The sequence below is a fragment of the Humulus lupulus genome, chromosome 8 (genome assembly GCF_963169125.1).
Source record: "Humulus lupulus chromosome 8, drHumLupu1.1, whole genome shotgun sequence".
NCBI lineage: Eukaryota > Viridiplantae > Streptophyta > Magnoliopsida > Rosales > Cannabaceae > Humulus > Humulus lupulus.
The window spans coordinates 175,496,704-175,516,773 of record NC_084800.1 but is presented as its reverse complement, the minus strand read 5'-3'; the positions used below and the strand labels follow the sequence as shown (position 1 = coordinate 175,516,773).

At 38.6% G+C, this 20,070-nt stretch overlaps 1 protein-coding gene across 1 annotated transcript; it reads left to right on the top strand.

Moving 5' to 3' along the window:
- Positions 1-12,716: 12,716 nt before the first annotated feature.
- LOC133798684 (trihelix transcription factor ASIL2-like) lies at positions 12,717-14,627 on the top strand. Its single transcript, XM_062237122.1, has 2 exons — positions 12,717-13,644; positions 13,915-14,627. Exons 1-2 carry the CDS (start codon positions 12,919-12,921, stop codon positions 14,365-14,367), a joined length of 1,179 nt encoding a protein of 392 aa, XP_062093106.1. The 5' UTR covers positions 12,717-12,918; the 3' UTR covers positions 14,368-14,627.
- Positions 14,628-20,070: the final 5,443 nt, after the last annotated feature.

Sequence of the window (20,070 nt, the reverse complement as noted above, 5' to 3'; positions counted from 1 at the left end):
ATTTTTTAAATGATTAAATCAATCTCTATTCCCAAATCCAATGTATTCACCACCAAATATGGATGAAAGTTGCTCAATCTCTAAGTTTTCCCTTGAAATATGCCTTAGTCAAATCATTCATTGCTTATGCCATCTGTCAGTTTGTTCCTATTTTCATCCTTTTGTTTGGGCTAACAAATTTGTGATTGTGAGTATCATTGAACACTCTAACTTTTCATCTTCCACTATATTCATTCATTGTAGCCTGCATGTAAGCTTTGCAATCATACTTAAGAGTAGAACAACTTCAAGATTTATTTTCAATAATATTCACCCCATTAGTTTCATCAACCATAGTCTTTTCCAAAATATTATCTTTCATTCTCATAATATTATATATTTCGTGATGTGAGCAACTTATTAGTATGCCAGTAACATCATTTGATCTTGTTGTTTATGCTGAACTTCAAATATGAGTTCAAACACCTTTTCTCCATCCATAATCTTCATAATGTGTTTTTACATCTTCTATTTTCTCAAAAACCATTCCTATACATGGTTTTTTCAATTCAACAAGATCTTCAACTGGGCTTGAAAAATTACATTTAACATTTTCCTCTTGAATTTCTTCCATCATCTGAAATAGTTCAAGAAATTAAAAAATAAAAACTATTATAATGAATATTTAACAAAAAAATAAACATCACAAAATTGAATATATAACATGTTATAACTGTAACACCCTAGTTACTCCAAGACCGTTACTGTGAGCTTTGAACCGTGCTTAACTCGCTAATCGAGTTCTTTGATTATAAACGTGCATCTAGGTGTTATTAATGGATTAAGGTGAAAAACCAATCAAAAGGAAATGATATATTTGATTTAAAACATAAAACTGTTCATGGACCTGTAAAAAATGTTTACAAGTTATTTACAATCCAAAATAATCATTACAGTATAAAATTTACAACCTGCCGACCTAAGCGGCAAAAATAGGGTTAAACCCCTAGTTCCTCCGAGAACTCCTTGGCCGTGGTGGTCAAGTGGCCGCATATGTACACATCGCCACCTAAGCTCTCCACTCAAGGCTAGGTGAGCTTTTCTTTCCCTTTACCTGCACCACATAGCATCCATGAGCCAAAGCCCAGCAAGAAAACTCATTACTACATGAATGTAATATCAAATGATGATCATGCTAATCATCCAATACTTATATCCCCAAACAAATGAGTGACTGATGTTGTAAGTCACTAATGTGGGTCCCACACCCTTTACAAATGAGTGACTGAGTCACTAGCTTAAATCAGATGAGTGACTGATGAACGAGTCACTAATGTAAACCAATTGAGTGACTGTGGAGTCACTAGTGTGGGTTCAGTACCCTTAGCCATGTGACGATGGAGTCATCTGAGCCTTCTGGCCTTGGCTCTGAGTGACTAGTCATTAGGGGTGGCAATTCGTGTTATCGTGTCATAATCGTGTCGACACGATTATGACACGACACGATTAGAGTAAACCCATACACGACACGATTATTATTCGTGTCAGAAATCCAAACCCGTACACAACACGATTATCTTAGCAGGTCACACGACACGACACGACACGATAACACGTTTAATAAATTTGTCATTTGACACAAATCTAAAACTGACACGATTAATACACAATTAAACGTGTAATGACACGACACGAAATTGACACGATTAACAAAATATAAATAAATTAAATGTTTATATCATCTTAAACGTGTCTTAAGCGTGACATTTTCGGGTTAAGCGTGTTGACCCGAAAATGACACGTTTAATAAACGTGTTAAACGTTTCGACACGATTATGACACAAAAATTAAATGTATCACCCAAACCCATTTATTTTGTGTCGTTTTTGAGTCGTGTCATCGTGTCGTATCGAAAATTGCCAGCCCTACTAGTCATGGAACTAGGCAAGCGCTTTTAGTTTTCATCGAACTTGGGGTCAGTCCAGCATTAATGCTCATGATGAGTCATTCAATGCCGATATCAATTAGATATAATATTTTTGGCTCTGCGTTCATGAAGCTTATGCTGCTTCTGACTCATAGGTCAATAACATACGACCAGTGTTTAGTACTACTATCGAACTTGACTAGTAAGTCACAACTTCACAATCAGTTATGACACTATTGCCGATTCTGACTACTAAGTCAATGCCATTCACAAGTAAGCAAAATTTTCTAAGCATTTGATATGCAATCAATGTCCACATTTAAACACTCAACATGCCTCATGAATAACCATGCATGTCACATATGGGGTGCAATTTTCTTACCTTTGGCTCGAGCGAGAAATAGTAAAAGGACAACCCTTGAGAACGATCAACCTTTTGATTCCTTAGCGGTTACCTAGTCATAACCAATTATAACTTCCATTAATGAAAATCTACAATAAAAGGGTCTTGACCTAAACCTCACTCCCGGGACCTCGAATTTTCCCCAAACGGTGAGTAGATTCGATCCCGAGCCTTAGGAATTGAAACCCCAAGTCAAAAACCCTTAAAAATGCCCAAAACAGGATTCTGAAAGAGTAGGGTAGCACTGTAGCACTGCCCCCCTAGCACCCCAACGCCCTAAACAGAGAAGGATGCCCCCTGAGTAGCGCTGTAACGCCCAATGATGGGCGCTAAAGCACTACAACCAGGCAGATTTGCCTTGAATCTTTCCCCCTTCAACACCACCATTTCCAACCTAAACCAAAAGCTTCCAAACCTCATTTTAAGTCCTAAATGAACCCAAAAACAATCCACATATGTCATAGACATCATAACCCAAGTAACCCTAGCCAAAACCTCCCATCAATTCCCTTTAACTAACCTAGAAATCCAAGCTGAATTCCAAAATAAAAATAGAGTAAACCAAAGTTTTAATGGCTAGAACCTTACCTCAAGCTCAGTTTAGAATCCTCTTCAATGGTGGAACACAATCCTAAGCCCTCAAGATCCACTTTCCTAGCTTGAATTCTCAAGAAAAGCTCAAAAATCCCAAGGAAAAAGAGAATGAAAGATGTATGGGAGAGAGAAGTGCTTATGCTATGTTTTGGCCAACTTCTACAACCTTCAATGGCTTAAATATGACTTAAGATAAAAAGACCTTTTTGCCCCTAGGTCAAATAAAGTTTTCTAAAGGCTCCTAAGGGTAAAATGGTCATTTCCCGCCTATTTCGTTAATCATAACTAACATCCTCCAATTCCTGTTATTATTGAAATTCTCAAATACAAATAAATCATATACCATTACTCTTTAATTCCCGGCAACGTTCTATTAAGCAAATTACCCTGAGACTCACCCCAAGCCCCGAATTTAATCCCGTTATGACCAAACTGCTAACTTGTACTCAAAGATCGTCTCATGCCGAATGGTTCGAACAAATCCACATTATAATGTGGCCTCAACAATAATTCACCAACATGCATATAAATATACAATTACGCCATCAACGGGCCAAATTACCAAAATACCCTTATGATGAAATGTGGACCCGCATGCATGCATTTAACATCATATTATAATATAATTCACATAAACATGCATATAATAATTTAATGGCATAATAAATCAATTATGGCCCTCCCGACCTACTAATCCAACCATTAAACCACATTAGGGATTTTGGGGCATTACAATAACCATGTTTTACTGCATGTTTTTTATTTTGGCAAATCATGATCCCAGATGCATATGGGTTGTGCTTTGGTTGCATCTCGAGATTTTCGCTGTTTCATTTGCCACATGGGATAAGTTTATTTAGTTAGGTCTTAACTAATTCCATTTTTAGTTTGTTAATAAGTTCTTATGTTAGGTTCTTTACCTACCTTTATATACTGCTATGTTTCAAGTTTAGATTGGTGAGCTAACCACTCAATTGTTGCATAGAGTTTTCTTTGTTCTTATTGTTTTTTCTCTCTAACATTTTTGTTGCAGATTTTCTGGGTTAGTTTTTCTTGTTTTTCCAGATTCTTTAAGGAGAAGAACAAAGGGATATGTTGATACGAACCACACCAACGATTGTGGTGAAACCCGACACCAAATATGGCAGCCACCAAGAACACACGAATCTGGAATGATGAACCGTGACCCAATGCTTAGCCAAGCACGAACCTTGGTATGAGGAAGACGCCACAAACGATGATGGGAATTCGTTTGATAAGTCAGATTGAACGCCACAAGGAATACCCTTGATAAGTTCGAATAGTCTCTTCAAGAACTCAAGAAGAAAACCTCTCAATTTTCATTTCATCAAAATCTGCCTTTACCAAACGTTTACAAGGCCTAATATGGCCGAAAATTACATCAAAGACAAGCCCCTTTATCTTCCTAATGAAAACCCTAACAAGCACAAATAGAAAGACTCTTGGACTCTCACAAGTCAAATGTTTGACTTTCACAAAAAACAAAGACTAAATAAAAACGTGATTAAGTGGCTGATTAAAATAAAAATACAAGATGCCAAAATCCAATAAGACTCATTACAAGAAGCTAAATATTGATCAAGCTTCTAAACTGAGTCTACTTTGATGAGCAGTACAAGTCTTTGTTCTCCTTCAGTGTTGACCACGGTCTCCTCCTGTTTTTAGGACTCTGTGGACTAGGTTGTTAAGTTCTTCTTTGAATCTCTTGGCTCGCGCCCTCATCACCGGACCAACTAGAACTTGACTTGGATCTTTAGTCTTGGTGTCCTCATCATTCCCCCCCCTCTTGAGAAGGATTTGACCTTAAATCGTCACCTGCATCAAAAGGACTCAAATCAGAAACATTAAAAGTAGCACTAACAGTATACTCACCTGGTAAATCGAGTCTGTAGGCATTGTCATTGATCCTTTCTAGCACTTGAAACGGACCATCTCCTCGAGGTAGCAATTTGGAACGTCTTTGTGCTGGGAATCGCTCTTTCCTCATGTGTAACCATACCCAATCACCGGACTCAAAAACCTGCTTGTGACGACCCTTGTTAGCATCAAGTTGGTTAGTGTTTAAAAAAGCCTCCTTGTACATGAGTAAAATCATTGGCTGTTTTGTACGCAATGCTCGCTTAACCTCACTTTTTTTTGCATAAAAATTATTTTGTTTTCTCTCTAATTTTCCCTCATTGATCGAACTCTTCTCTTTCTTTTCTCTCTCACTTGATTCGACACTTTTCTCTCTTTGTCTCTCTTTTTTCTCACTCTCATTCATCTTTTCATTCTCCTTCTTTTGCTCACTCAATTTTTTTTTATCACTCAATTTTTGCAACCTCACTTGGTCTTCATATACTTGCTTTGGCATCAATGGAGCTAGAGTGATTGTTCGTTGACGGAACGTGAATGAGTACTTGTTGGTGAAGCCATCATGCTGGACTCGCCAATCAAATAGCCAAGGCCTTCCTAGAAGGAGGTGTCCAGCTTGCATTGGAACCACATCGCACAATACCTCATCCTCATATTTGCCAATTCGAAATGATACCAGAACTTGTTTTGTAACCCTCACTTCACCACTATCATTCAACCACTGCAACTTGTATGGACGAGGATGTTTAAGCGTTGGGAGCCCCAGGTTCTCAACCATGGAAGAACTAGCAACGTTAGTACAACTACCTCCATCAATAATCACACTACATACCTTGTCTTTCACATGACAATGAGTGTGAAAGATGTTCTCCCGCTGCACCTCTTCTTCCTCTTCTTTTGCTTGCAAATTTAAGGCTCGTCGTGTGACTAGAGCAAGCATCTCACCAGATTCTACCCCAAACTCCTCACCACCCATAGAAGCGTCCTCCAATGGTGGCATGTCATCAAGATCATCTTCTTCTTCAGAATCTATCTCCCCATTATCCAGAATTACCATAACTCACTTGTTTGGCATTGGCCAGCTATGTGTCCTCTCCTCTGACATTTGAAACACTTAATCTCACTAGAACGAGACGAAGTAGGGGCTGTTTTACCTTGAGAGGCTGTGGTTGTGGTGGCTGGTTTTGGCTCGGTTTTAGGCTTGGGCGTAAAAGGGTTTTCTTCCTTCTTTGGATAGTTCGACCGCCAAGGTGTTGCACTTGAATTTTGTGGGATTTGTCTCGGATTTGAACTTGTACTACCCCTCTTGATCTACCTCTCAACTTTCATTTCCATAAGCACCAAATCGTCCAATTCCACATAATGGTGTAGCTCAACTGTATTAGCAATCTCTCGGTTCAATCCATTCAAAAATCTTTCCATTGTCGCCTCCCGATCTTCTTCCACATTGGCTCTAATCATAGCCATCTCAATCTCTTTGTAATACTCATCAACACTCTTGAAACCTTGACGAAGACCCTGCAACTTAAGGTATAGATCCCTATAGTAATGAGCTGGTACAAAACGTCGCCTCATCACCCTCTTCATGCCATCCCAAGTCTCAATAGGACGATCTCCATTTCTCCTCCTGTTGATGCACAACTGATCCCACCAAACAACAGTATAATCAGAAATTCAATTGCAGCAAGTTTTACCTTCTTCACTTCGGAGTAGTTGTGACAATCAAAAACCAACTCCATCTTCTTTTCCCACTCAAGGTATGCCTCGGGATCACTCTTCCCTTGAAATGCGGGGATTCTCATTTTGATATTTCCCAAATTATTATCTACCCAGTTCCTACCTTCTCTATCTCGGCCATACCTCCTATAATTACCCTCTGACATCCTATCATACTCTTCCTCTAAATCTCCCCCTTCAAACTCTCTTTCACCCTCAACATCCCGTTGTTGCACCCTATTCCTCCGAGCCCTCCATTGTGTTCCCTCTTCTACACTATCCAACCTCTCATGTATTTGTTCACATTCTGCCCTCATCATCCTCCGCATCTCCCCTATTAATGCTTGAATTTGTAGATTCGGAACCTCAGGTGGTGGAACCTCATTGCTTGCATTTTTCTCTGGATTTTGTGCCATGATGGAAATCTGCAAAATAAGGTTAGAACAATATGAAAAAAAAAGACCTCACCACACTCCCTCACATGTTTTCACTCAAAAAAAATGTCACTCAAGTCCACTCGTGTTTCACTCAACTTTGATGGCTTTTACCCTCAAATAAGCTCACACCTCTGCCTTTTTTTCCACTCATATTCTTCTTTAAGCTCTTTCAAAAATAATCAAACGGTAATATGGAGGATTCAAGCAGCAAATCCAACCAAACAAACCAAACGAACACTGATGAAAAATTGGCGAAAAATGATGATTTTTGGAACACTTGTCTGGGGTTTTAGCAAAAAGGCCTCTAGATCATACGGAACAAGAATAGAACAAAAAAAATTTTAAGAGAGGTTTCTAGATTTTTTTTTTTTTTTTGGTCTCGGATCCCCTTGAATTTTCCTTTTCTTTCTTCCCTTTTTTTTTATCTCTCAAATTTGAGAAACCAGATAATCACTTCTGAAAAGAAAAATTTTGAACACCAAAGAACCAACCCGAAAACCAAGCAATCTGTGGTACTATAACAGATTCAAGAACAAACCAATCTTTGATTCAAGAACACTCCCAATAACAGAAAACCAATATTCCCAAAAACCAATCTGTGATTCAACCAATAACAGAATAACCAATAGCCCCAACACAAATCTGTGATTCAACCGATAAGAACAAAACCAAAATAGTTTGTGGCACTATGACAGTCTCGAATTTCACAACAAATAAAGGAACCAATTGACACAAGGAAACAATTGAAACAAGATTTGTGGCTCAGATTTCACAACAAATAAGGGAGACTTTGGAAACAAGGAAATAATTGAAACAAGGAAACAATTGAAATAAGGAAATTGTTATCCCAAAAATTTGAAAAGGATGATGTGGCAATAAAATTGACACGTAGCATGAATTAGTTGGGTGATCTGGCTTAGCAGTAGCCCAATGCATCAGTTAGGAATTTGGACTGCTTGAGAGATGCCATAATCAAGTCAAATACACTCGAGGAGAATATTTGGGCTAAGGTGTGCTTGGCTCAGACCCCAGTTTGAAGAGCCCAAGTGTTTGTTTCAAACCCAATTCCAAGGAGCTTAAAAGAGGGGTTTGAATTTTGGCTCGAGGGAAAAAAGCAACAGGTCCGATCGAACCTTAGCTTGAGGAGCCTCTTAAATATTTGGCTCGGGTGTGTCCGAGGTAAGCCTCTCAAGGTTTCCTAAGTGTTGGCTCGAACGTGTCCAAGGTAAGTAGCTAAGGAGAAGGAGTCCCATGCAAGCCAAGAATTGAGACTTAGATTTTGACAAGGAGAGCATACACAATGTCCGATCGGACATAGTTGAGAGATTCTAGAGGAGAGTACCTCGGACTTGTCCGAGGTGAGATGCCAAGGAGGATGCCTCGGATCACCTTGGTCCGAGGAGAAGGCAAGAGAAGGTTGGCTCGGACCACCTTGTTCCGAGGAGAAGGCCACAAGGTCCGATCGGACCTTGATTGAAGGAGGTAGGCTCGGACTTACCCGAGGAGAGAGGACAAGGGAGTTGGCTCGGACCACCTTGGTCCGAGGAGAGCCAAGCTTGCATGACCTTTGGTCCGAGGAGAGCCATGCATATATCACCTTGGTCCAAGGAAATCTTGAAGGAGTAATCAACATGCATATGAGACTACGTCAAAATCCCCGGAACGACTTCAGCAAGAATTGGTCTAAGCACCCGGGAATCTCTCATTCCTCACTCAAATTGAGGAATCAGTTGTATTTTAAATATTTCTTGTAATATAAATATAAGATGAATAATAAAATATCCCGATCTAAAGGGGATATCAGTTGAGGATCCCAGACCTATAAATAGAGGGTTGGGAGGATCGTAACAGGACTTTTGGCAAATTGAGAGTTAATTTGTGTTCTAGAGAGAGAAAGTGTGTTTTTCTTGAGAGAACCCCTTTTTTGTATTCTGGAATATTTACACTAAGAAACTCAGTTGACACTGGTTCATCTGATCTTGAGTGTGAATACATTAATAAAATATCTAAGTGGATTAGGCTATTACCGACTATCGGGGCTGAACCACTATAAAATTTCGTGTTATTTACTTTTTGTTCATAAACTGTTTGTGTCATTTTATTTCTCTTGAAGGCTATATCGTTTTTGACGTTCTCACGTCGTTGGCTAAAAACACAGTCAACAGAAATCAACAAGCTCTAGAATAGTTTCGGATTTCACAACAAATAAGGGAAACAAGGAAACAATTGAAATAAGGAAATAATTGAAACAAGGAAATTAACAAGCTCTAGAATAGAAAAACACGACTAGATGAACACGAATTGAATATAGGAACACGAATTGATTTTTTTTTCTTCAGAAACCCTAATATAAGAACACGAATTGAATAGAAAAACATAAAGGAAAGGATAGGCCAAACCGGATGATCCTAAGCTCTGATACCAACTGATACGAACCACACCAACGATTGTGGTGAAACCCGACACCAAATATGGCAGCCAACAAGAACACACGAATCTGGAATGATGAACCGTGACCCAATGCTTAGCCAAGCACGAACCTTGGTATGAGGAAGACGCCACAAACGGTGATGGGAATCTATTTGATAAGTCAGATTGAACGCCACAAGGAATACGCTTGATAAGTTCGAATAGTCTCTTCAAGAACTCAAGAAGAAAACCTCTCAATTTTGATGAGTATTACAAAGAGATGTATTAGCCATCTCTTTGTATTAGCAATCTCTTGGTGTCCTCATCATCTTTAGTCTTATTGTTTTTTCTCTCTAACATTTTTGTTGCAGATTTTCTGGGTTAGTTTTTCTTGTTTTTCCAGATTCTTTAAGGAGAAGAACAAAGGGATATGTTCTCAAGGTTTTCTGAAGGGATTTATAAGCTGTTGAGCTGAAGGGATTTTATTCATTCTTCTAAGAGATTTAGAAGTACGTAAAGTGGAGTGGGATATTCAACTTAGGGAAAATTGTAAATCTTGTTGTGAGTTCAAGATTGTTCTTTAGCAAATTGACATTTTGGTTTTTTAATTTGTAAAGAACAAAATTTTACTATAGTGAAGTGATTTACCCTGGTCTTTGTGACCCAAGGAGTAACTGATTTTTATCAGCGAACCTTGTAAAAATTTGTTAGTGTACTTTACAATTCAACACTTGTTCTTTATTCTTTTGATTGAATGAAATCTTTAATTCATAGACTCAAAAAGTAACTTTTAATATTGGTATCAGAACCGCACAATATAAAATTGTAGATCCGTAGATCCGCACAATAAATGTAACATCTCGATCCGACACTGTAGACTTCAGTGCCTAATGGAGATACACCATCAACCTTCACAAATAAGTCAACCTATTATTTCACATGGCTTGGGGTTTCCCTCGGACAGTCGCAACGCAAAATGGAGAAAGTTATGGGTTAGCTTTTCGTCAAGTGGAGCATCGCAGACCTTAGTTGTTGCTGCAATGGCGCAAAATGCTTGGGGTTTTAGGTGGGCTGCGACGCAGGTGTGGGGCACCGCAGTGCTAAATAGAGATTTTTAAAATATGTTAAGTTGGGTTTTGGGAAACTGATTCAGAGAGCTAAAGAACAATTCCACTACACAATTTAGTGGAATTCGAGGTCCCGAGGGCTAGGAGCTTGCTTAGCTAAACTTTCGTTTAATACCTAAATTGTCGTTTAACATTAACTACACTTTTAAGTCCAAATGACTCTCTTAACGAGTTAAACACTATTTTTAACACACAGTGTAACAGTCCTAAATTGTTAGGGTGTTGCATTAATTGTCTAATATTCAAGTCAACATTATCACACCCAACTCCACTTCGATCGCACTCAACTTTTTGTTCCTTCCTTATTTAAGATGTTTGAGCTATTTTTCACCATTACGTTCAATTTATTGTGCTTGATCATCGAATTGTTGAAACATATAAAAGACAAGCATAATTAAGTACAAAACCGCATATATAAAACACTAAAATAACACAATAACACATTAAATACACTCCTAAAATTAACCTGCTATGAGATAATTTTGACAACTCTAAACTTTACCCTATTAAATTATATATAGTGATTAAGTGAATTAAAATATATATCATGTATAAAGCTTAACAAAAAAAAACACTATATAGCGGAATGGGAGTTCATCACACGCTATTGATAGAAGAAGAAAGGGTATAAAGAAGAAGCACCACAATGCCAAGGTTATTAAATAAGATAATGGTAATAAAGAGAATTTTCTTCCCAAAAAAAAAATCCAATATTTATCTTTCTCATTATTTTTTATTCCAACAATTATTCGATGAACATGCTGAATTGTGTAGTTTAATTTGTTTTTTAAGTTTCAAACTTTCCCATCAAAATGACTCAGCAAACCTCCAAGTGAAATGGCTATGATGGCATGGCATTTTGCAGTTGGTCAAACAGAATAACGTATGTACCAATGCCAAGCAGATATATACTACTTATCACTAATTAATACAAATATATATTTATATTTATTGGAGAGCCGTTGATCCTTCCTTTCCATCCTTCAAAGATAAAAAGCTCTCACAATTCAAGTGGCGATGAATCCCACCAAAAAGTTTTCAAAAGGGCATAAATAAAGGCAAAGTTAAAAAGGAAATCAAATTTTGTTTTTATTTTTTTTAAAAAATAAAACAAGTTAGAAAAAGAAAAAGATGAAAAGGAGTATAATAGTAGGGGTTAGGGTATGAGTGACGGTATCACAATTGGGGTTAGTGGTGGTGATAGGGATTTGGAGTGGGTGACAGACCCACGTGACTGACCCACCACCACCTCCACCTCCACCTCCACCTCCACCATCACCTCTCTCTTTCTCTCTCTAACACTTCCTCCAGTGGATGTCTAGGTTGGCTTCATATCAACGCTAACAGCCAAAATAACACAACCACAGCAATAAAACCAACATACCCACAAACCAAATAATTAATGAATCCCCCCAAAAATAAAATAAAATTATAAAGTTAAAGAGGTTACCATCATTTACTCATTTGACCCCCCAAAAAAGTGTCACCATTTATTTCTTTTGGTTCCTCCACTAACTCTTAAATCTTTCCTTCTGTTTCTGTTTCTCTTTCTTTATTCCCCTTGTTTATTTGGAGAATAGTATTATTTATCTTGGACTTCATTTTCTTAAGATACCAAACTAAATCATACGGTTGGGATTTATTATACATTAGCAGTGGTTAACTAAAACGGATGTAAAACCATAGTTAGAAAACAAAAAATGTCATATTTTCTTGTAGCAATATATATGCCATTTTATGATCGATGCTTTATTAAGTCAAAATTATGTGTCTCCATTTAATTTATATAAAATTATATTTTATTAAATAATAGTCAATATACTCATTGTGTTGTATACTTTCAACTTATAATTGTTAGCAATTTGAACTCTCAATATTGCATCATGGTTCTCATCCGAGCGAATTAGACTTCCAAATCACAATCCAATATATCAACGTACAAGACGTTGGAGTAAGAAAATTTTCCAGTTATTTATAAAACGGGGACTTAAGAGGTTTAGATCCTTTTGCCACATTTAGGAGATGCCTCTAGCTAGGCCTCCCTATCACTAACAATTGTGGTACGATATTAATGTATGTTGATGCCAAATTATTACATCTAAAAAAATAAAAATAAAAACACTGATTAAAGCTTTGTAGGGTTAATCTACGATGATTGTATACACTCACTAATAGAGATACTGCTAGTGGCTTTCCCTCTCACTTTTCACTCACTTTCTTAGTTTGGTTGGCCACTTACGCTAGCCATATATTTTTTCCACCTCTTCCCTTCTCTCAAATGCTAGTGGTTCTCTTCTCTCCTCTTCTCCCTCCTCCTTTAACACTTTCTCATATTCTCTTTAATTAACCTTTTTTCCCCTTCTCTTCTATCTATCTATGTAGGTTAGCTGCTTAAAACAAAGGGGTAAAAAAAAATACAAACAAACAAAACATAGTATATGGGGAGAAGAGATGGACAAAGAAACTAATAATCATCACCACCACCACCAAGAAAGCCCATCTCTCCTCCCTAACACCACCACTGCTGTTGCCGCCTCCGCAACCGCAATAACAGTCATCCCCAAGGAAGAGTCTCCTAGAAAACCACTGAGCGGTGGCGGTGGCGGTGGTGACAGGTTAAAGCGAGATGAGTGGAGTGAAGGAGCTGTTTCAAGCCTTCTAGAGGCTTATGAAAGAAAGTGGGTTCTAAGAAATAGGGCTAAGCTTAAAGGCCTTGACTGGGAAGATGTTGCTAGGTATGTGTCGTCTAGAGCCAATTCTACCAAATCACCGAAAACGCAAACACAGTGCAAGAACAAGATCGAGTCCATGAAGAAAAGGTACCGATCGGAGTCCACTGCCGATGCCTCCTCGTGGCCTCTCTACTCCCGCCTTGATCTTCTGCTACGTGGAAATGGGGTGCCGCCAACTGCCGCCGCTTCTGCCGCTGTGGTCGTCACTACATCGTCACCAGCACAGCCACCTCTACCTCCCATGCCGCCTTCTCATCCACCTCCTCATCTTCATACCAATAACTCGCCTTTATTGCTCTTGGAGCCGACACCGGTAGCGGTGGCGATGGTGCCACTGCCGCCGCCTCCGCCATCGCCTCCTCCTCCTCCGCTACACGCTGCTCCACCTCTAATTGGAGCGGCACAAAATTCACATGGATCTAATGGGGTTGAGAGACTAACCAAGGTCAGATATATCTCCTTTCATTTTTTTCCCTTCTTTCTTGTGTAATCATTTATATAAACTTTGACCACTATATATATAAATAAATATATATTTTTAATTAATTCCTATTATATTATTAATTAATTTCTCTCTGTCCTTTAAAGTTTTACTATCCTTATATATATACATACCAGTTTCTTTCAGTCATGATCCATGAATATGTATTGTTTTGTTATATTTTATGCATAACAATATGTACAAAAGATTAGTGTATATTTTATTTATGTGCAGGATGATACAGGTGGCATAAACAAAATGCTTATATCAGACCATGCATCGGACAAGAAAATTAATAATAATTCAATGGACATAACGTCGGACAGTAGTACACCCGCACTTTACAGCGAAAAGGCGGAGAAGATAAGGAGTTCGTCGCGAAAGGCGGGGACGGCGGTGAACAAGATAATGAAGAGGAAGAGGAAGAAGAAGAGGAAGGAAGAGTTGGAGGTGGCGGAGAGCATACGGTGGCTGGCGGAGGCGGTGCTGAAGTCAGAGCAAGCTAGAATGGAGGCAATGAGAGAGATCGAGAGGATGAGAGTTGAAGCGGAGGCCAAGAGAGCTGAAATGGAGCTCAAGAGGACTCAGATTATTGCCAATACTCAACTGGAGATTGCTAAGCTTTTTGCTTCAGCTGTTCATGTTGGTAAAGCTGTTGATTCTTCTTTAAGGATTGGAAGAAATTAACTGACATATCAATCGTCATATTTAATATATTTATATATATAGCTACTACGTAACGTACACAATATGTACGTATATAGTACTCACATGAATATGTATAGAGATTTACTTGTTATATATATTAAATCACCAGTAGTGAAGGAAAGACAACAAGGAAACGAGACAAGTCTAGTTTTCGACGGATGAGAGATTTTAATTAACATGATCATCATGTAATGATTATTATACGACGAGATTAGTGTAATATTTAGTAGCATAGTAAACGTACAGTTGGGGGATTAGGACATGCACAAAACAGCCAATACTTTGCACAAATAATAGCAACAAAGAATAATAAGTAATAGACAATTAAACAAACCCAAAAGTAATCAAAAGTAAAATACAAAATAAAGAACACCAAGAATACTTGGTTCAGATACAACCAGTTTGGTAGATCCTACATTTAAGGCTAGACAGCAATGCTTAAGTCAAATCCACTATATGTGAAACTAGATTACACCCTCAAAGCTCTCAAGATTACAACAACACTCATTCAATTTCTCTTGAAATACTCTCTCACTTGAGTATTGCATTACAGTTCTTACTCTCAGCCAAAACTCTATGAAATTAAAATTATCTTAGGTTGGTCAGGCCTAAAACTATATATAGGGTCGAGATACAAGAACTAAACAGCCAAACAGAAAACTAACGGTAACTAACAACAATCTGTTATTCTGTTACGAATTACTGGTGTTCATGCAGATGCGACTAGAAAAAACGTAGATGCAATTGAAAACTGCAGACTACAGTGAGCTGTCATTTTACTAATCTTTTGATTGGTTGAGGAAAGAAGTCACAATCTTCACAATTCTCCACCTTGACTTCTTATTCCGAAATAGGATTCAGTGGATTAGACAATGATGCCTTAGCTTTAGCTCTAAGGGATTCCCATCCTGATGCCAAGCAAGTTCAAGGCTGAAGTGAATTTGCTCATGGGTATGACCTTAGTCATCATATTAGCTGGTTGATCTCAGTGGATATCTTCACAGTCTTGACAAGTTGTTTTAAGACAATATCCCTAAGAAAATGGAGCTTAACATCTATGTGTTTCCTTCTTTCATGAAACAAAATATTCTTAGACAGATGTATTGTACTTTGTGAATCACAATGTACAATCACATGATCTTGTCTAAATCCCAACTCACTCATCATCCCTTTTAACCAAAGAGCTTCCTTAACAACTTTTGTGAGAACTATGTATTCTGCTTCAGTCGAGGAGAGAGCCACAACATGTTGTAAATTAGACTTCTAGCTTACAACATTCCCTCCAACAATCAAAACATACCCAGATAAAGATCTTCTTTTATTATAATCTCTAGCGAAATGTGAGTCACAATACCCCATAACTTCACATTCATTTTGGTCTGAATTTGTGTACAAAATATGTAGGTTTGCAGTGCCCTTCATGTACCTTAGTAACCATTTTACAGCTTGCCAACGGTCCAAGCTTGGTTTGCTCATAAACCTACTAACCAAACCAATTCAATATGCTAAATTAGGTCTTGTTGATACCATAGCATACATAATGCTACCAACAGCATTAGCATAAGGAATTCCCTTCATATTTTCTTCTTCAAAACACGTTTCTTCTTCTATAAGAGACTAGAGCTTGAAGTGGGCTCCAATGGGAGTATTGATAGATCTGGATTCCTTTTGATCAAACATTCAACCTACCTTCTTGAGACAATCTCAACATGCCTTCATTTCTGTCTCTAGATATCTCTATTCCCAAAATCTTGACAGCTGCCCCTAATTGCTTCATATCAAATTCTTGACTTAGCATCTCCTTGAGCCTTTCCATTTCAGATCTGTGTTTACACGTTATAAGCATGTCATCCACATAAATTAACAAGTAGATGTAGCTTCCATCTTCTAGAACTTTGAAGCAAACACAACTATCAAATTTTGATCTTTGAAATTTCTGTCTTAGCATAAAGTCATCAAATCTGAAGTACCATTGTCTTGGTGACTGTTTCAAACCATATAGAGATTTTTTCAGCAAGCACACCTTCTCTTCCATCCCTGGCTATATCAATCCTTCAGGTTGTTGCATGTGTATTTCTTCATCAAGATTACCATGAAGAAATGATGTCTTCACATCAAGTTGATCCAATTCTAAATTCTGAATTGCAGTGATAGCCAATATAATTCTTATAGAAGTGTGTTTGACAACAAGAGAAAACACTTCATGATAGTCTATCCCTTCAACTTGAGAAAAGCCTTTTGCCACCAACCTTGCCTTCAATCGAGGTAGCTCAATTGCTTCAATCCCTGGTTTTCTCTTGTAAACCCATTTGCATCCTATTACTCTTTTGTTCTTAGGTTTATCCACCAGAATCCATGTCTCATTCTTAGATGAAGACTCCATCTCTTCTTTCATAGCCTTATTCCATTTACTCCATTCAACACTATTCTTGGCTTCCTTGTAGCAAATAGGCTCATGTAGCTCTAGTAAATCAGCTACTTTAAGGGCAAAAGTAGTAATATCAGCATGTGCAAATCTTTTAGGAGGTCTGATCTGTCTCTTTGCTCTATCTCTAGCCAAGAGATAATCTGAAGCTTGAGTATCTCTGCCATCAACTTCAGAACCATCTGCATCACTTCCAGATGCATCTCCAAGTTCACTCTCCTGAACTCCACCTTGATTCTCATTCTGTGATGTTTCTCTCAATTCAATCTGCATAGTATCTTTCTGCTCAGCTTGTTTAGAGCTGGCTTGATCACTAAATTTCATGTTAGTTTTATAAAAAGGAGTGCTCATTGAATATAACATCACTACTGATAATGCATTTTTTTCTCATCTATTAACCAAAGTTTATAACCCTTGACACCACTTGGATAACCAAGAAACACACTCTTCATAGACCTAGGATTCAACTTCCCTTGACTAATATGAGCATAAACTATACAACCAAAAGGTTTCAGGTGATTGTAACTTGGTTTATGATCGGACCAAACATGTTCAAGAACCTTACAACCTAATGCAGATGAGGTGACCTATTAATGAGGTAGCAAGCAGTAGGAGCTGCCTCTGCCCAAAATGTTTTTGGCAAACCTGAATCAACTAGCATGCATCTAACCTTATTCATGATTGTTCTGTTCATTCTCTCAGCAATACCATTGTGTTGAGGGGTGTTCCTAACCGTATGGTGCCTAACCATGCCATTTTCAGTGCAATAAGAATCAAACTCAGCATTACAGAATTCCAAACCATTATCAGTTCTAAGTTTCTTAACTTTCTTCGCAGTTTGATTTTCTACCATAATTTTCCATTCTCTAAACCTTCCAAAAGCCTCATCCTTAGTTTTAAAAAAAATAGATCCACACTTTCCTAGAATAGTCATCAATAATAGAAAGGAAATATTGAGCTTTACCTAGAGATAATGGAACTTGGAATGAACCCCATAAGTCTGAATGAATGTATTCCAATATTCCTTTGGTTTTATGAGTTAAACTTGCAAATTTCAACCTGTGAGCTTTTCCTACAACACAAGTTTCACAAAACTGTAAGTCTAAAATATATTTAGAGTTCAAGAAACCTTGCTTACCAAGTTCTACCATTCCCTTGTGACTCATGTGCCCAAGTCGTTTGTGCCACGATTCTGTGGTATTAGGTTGTAACGACCCAAATGTGCTAATAAGGCTTAGGGCCTTGATTAGCGTGCATGGAGGGCAATAAATGATTTAATATGTTAATATATGAATTTATGTGAACATATGATAGAGATGCATGTTTAGTTGAATTAAATATGCATGTGGGCCCCGTTTGGATATTAGGGGTATGTCTGTGATTTTAGCCCGTTGAGGGTATAAATGTGATAAATGCGATATGTATGTGATTTATCTGTCTAACACGATTCGAGATCGTCCTGGGGAGCGGTTAGCCAGAAAGTCACAACGGGGTTGAGAATCCGACTTAGGGCGAGTCGAGGGGTATTTTGGGTATTAGATGTATTATGAGGTTATCGGGTTATGGAAATAAATATTTGGAGATATATTTGAGGTTAGAATGTCTAGGAGGGAATATTGGGGAAATTTACCATTTTGCCCTCGGGGACGTTTTGGTACCCCCAGCTTTGAGGTAACCTTAAAGCTTAAGTTAAATAAAACAAAAGAAAGGGAAACACTCAGAAACTTGTAGAAACCGACCCAAGCATTTTCTCTTCACTCTCTTTAATTTCTCTAAGGCATATAAAAGGAAAATTGTGGTGGAAGCTAATCAAAATAAGGAATTGGGCTGGGAAACCTTTGGAGCTAGAAGCTTGAGGCTTAAGGACCAAATTCAAAGACTTAATTGAGCAAGGGTAAGCTTTAAATTACAAGAATTTCTCTTGAAGTTTCTGCTCGTTCTCTTAGAATATGCATGTAGATGGGAGAAGGATTGATTTTGGGTTTGATGAGGTTTTTGGCTTAGGTTCTTGTTAGGTTTTGCTGTTGAAACTGTTTTAAGATTTCTGTGATTAATGTTTGGATTGTTAGGTTGATTTCCTTGGATGATTGGCTGGGTTTTAGAAGAGAAAAAGGAGGATTTTTTCTGGGTTCGAATGGTCGGGCCACGGCATTGTTCTTGCTGCGCTGCGGCCCTTTGAAAGCGTTTAGGTGGCCTGGAAGAAGGGCGGGCCGTGGCATGCCCTGGCTAGGGCCGCGACGCGCATGCTCTGTTTTGGGTGTGCTCTCAGGTTTGGGGGCAGGCCGCGGCATAGTCTCATAGGGCCGCGACTCTTAGTGCCATTTTATGCTTTTAAGTGTGTTTAGGCTTAGGAACTCAAAGGTTAAGGCTCGGGATGGATTTTATCACCTGGATTGATAGAATTCAAGGTCCTGGAGATTAGAGTTATGGCTCAAAGTTATTTAATGGATTAGAACTTGATGGAAGAATATTGTTAATGTGTTGTGACTAGGGTTTCGGCAAGGCTCAAGTTAGGGGACTGTGCTCGGGATATCGGTGCTCGGAAAGCTCGGGACGCAGGTAAGAAAACCACTATTCCCATAGAGCTTGTATGCAGGGTAGAGCCCAATATGTTTGTAATGCAGGGCGTAGCCCTTTGATTGAATTCGTTAATGTTCAGTATATGTTTTATTATGCTATGAGTGCAATTATGTAAATATTTGGCAAGATTCGGGAACGGCGCAGGCCGTGGTCGGCAGGGGCCGAGAATGGCAAGGGGCCGGGAACGGCGTCAGGCACGTTGAGTGCAAGGCCGAGTGCGACAAGGGGCCGGGAGCAGCGTTGAGCACGTGGAGTGCGAGTTTCCAGGGCGAGACCCTAAAGGATACCTGAGATATCCTCACGGTGTGGACCACGAACCCAGGGCCTGGTAGAGCGCCTGGGATGGCATGGCCGTATGTGTTTAGCCTATTGATGGCTTGTCTATATGCTAAGTATTTGTTTTGCATATGTTTTATGCCTGTGAGGGTTTTCTTGCTGGGCTTCGACTCACGGGTGCTCTGTGGTGCAGGTAAGGGCAAGGGAAAAATCGACCAACCATGAGTACGGAGAGCGTGAAGCGGCGCGTACATGTTTGGCCTGCCTGACTGCCACGGCCAGTGGATTTCGGGAGATGGTTGTGCTAAAACCTAGATTTTGTCGCCTAGTCGACTTGGTTTGTACTTATATGTTGAAAATATTTCTAAATTGTATTTTGGGATCCCAAGAGTCAAATACTT

Bases quoted from the DNA above. Each gene is read 5' to 3' on its own strand.
- LOC133798684 (XM_062237122.1), top strand. From the start codon at position 12,919: ATGGACAAAGAAACTAATAATCATCACCACCACCACCAAGAAAGCCCA. The intron at 13,645-13,914 runs GTCAGATATATC...ATTTATGTGCAG, and splicing joins GGGTTGAGAGACTAACCAAG to GATGATACAGGTGGCATAAA.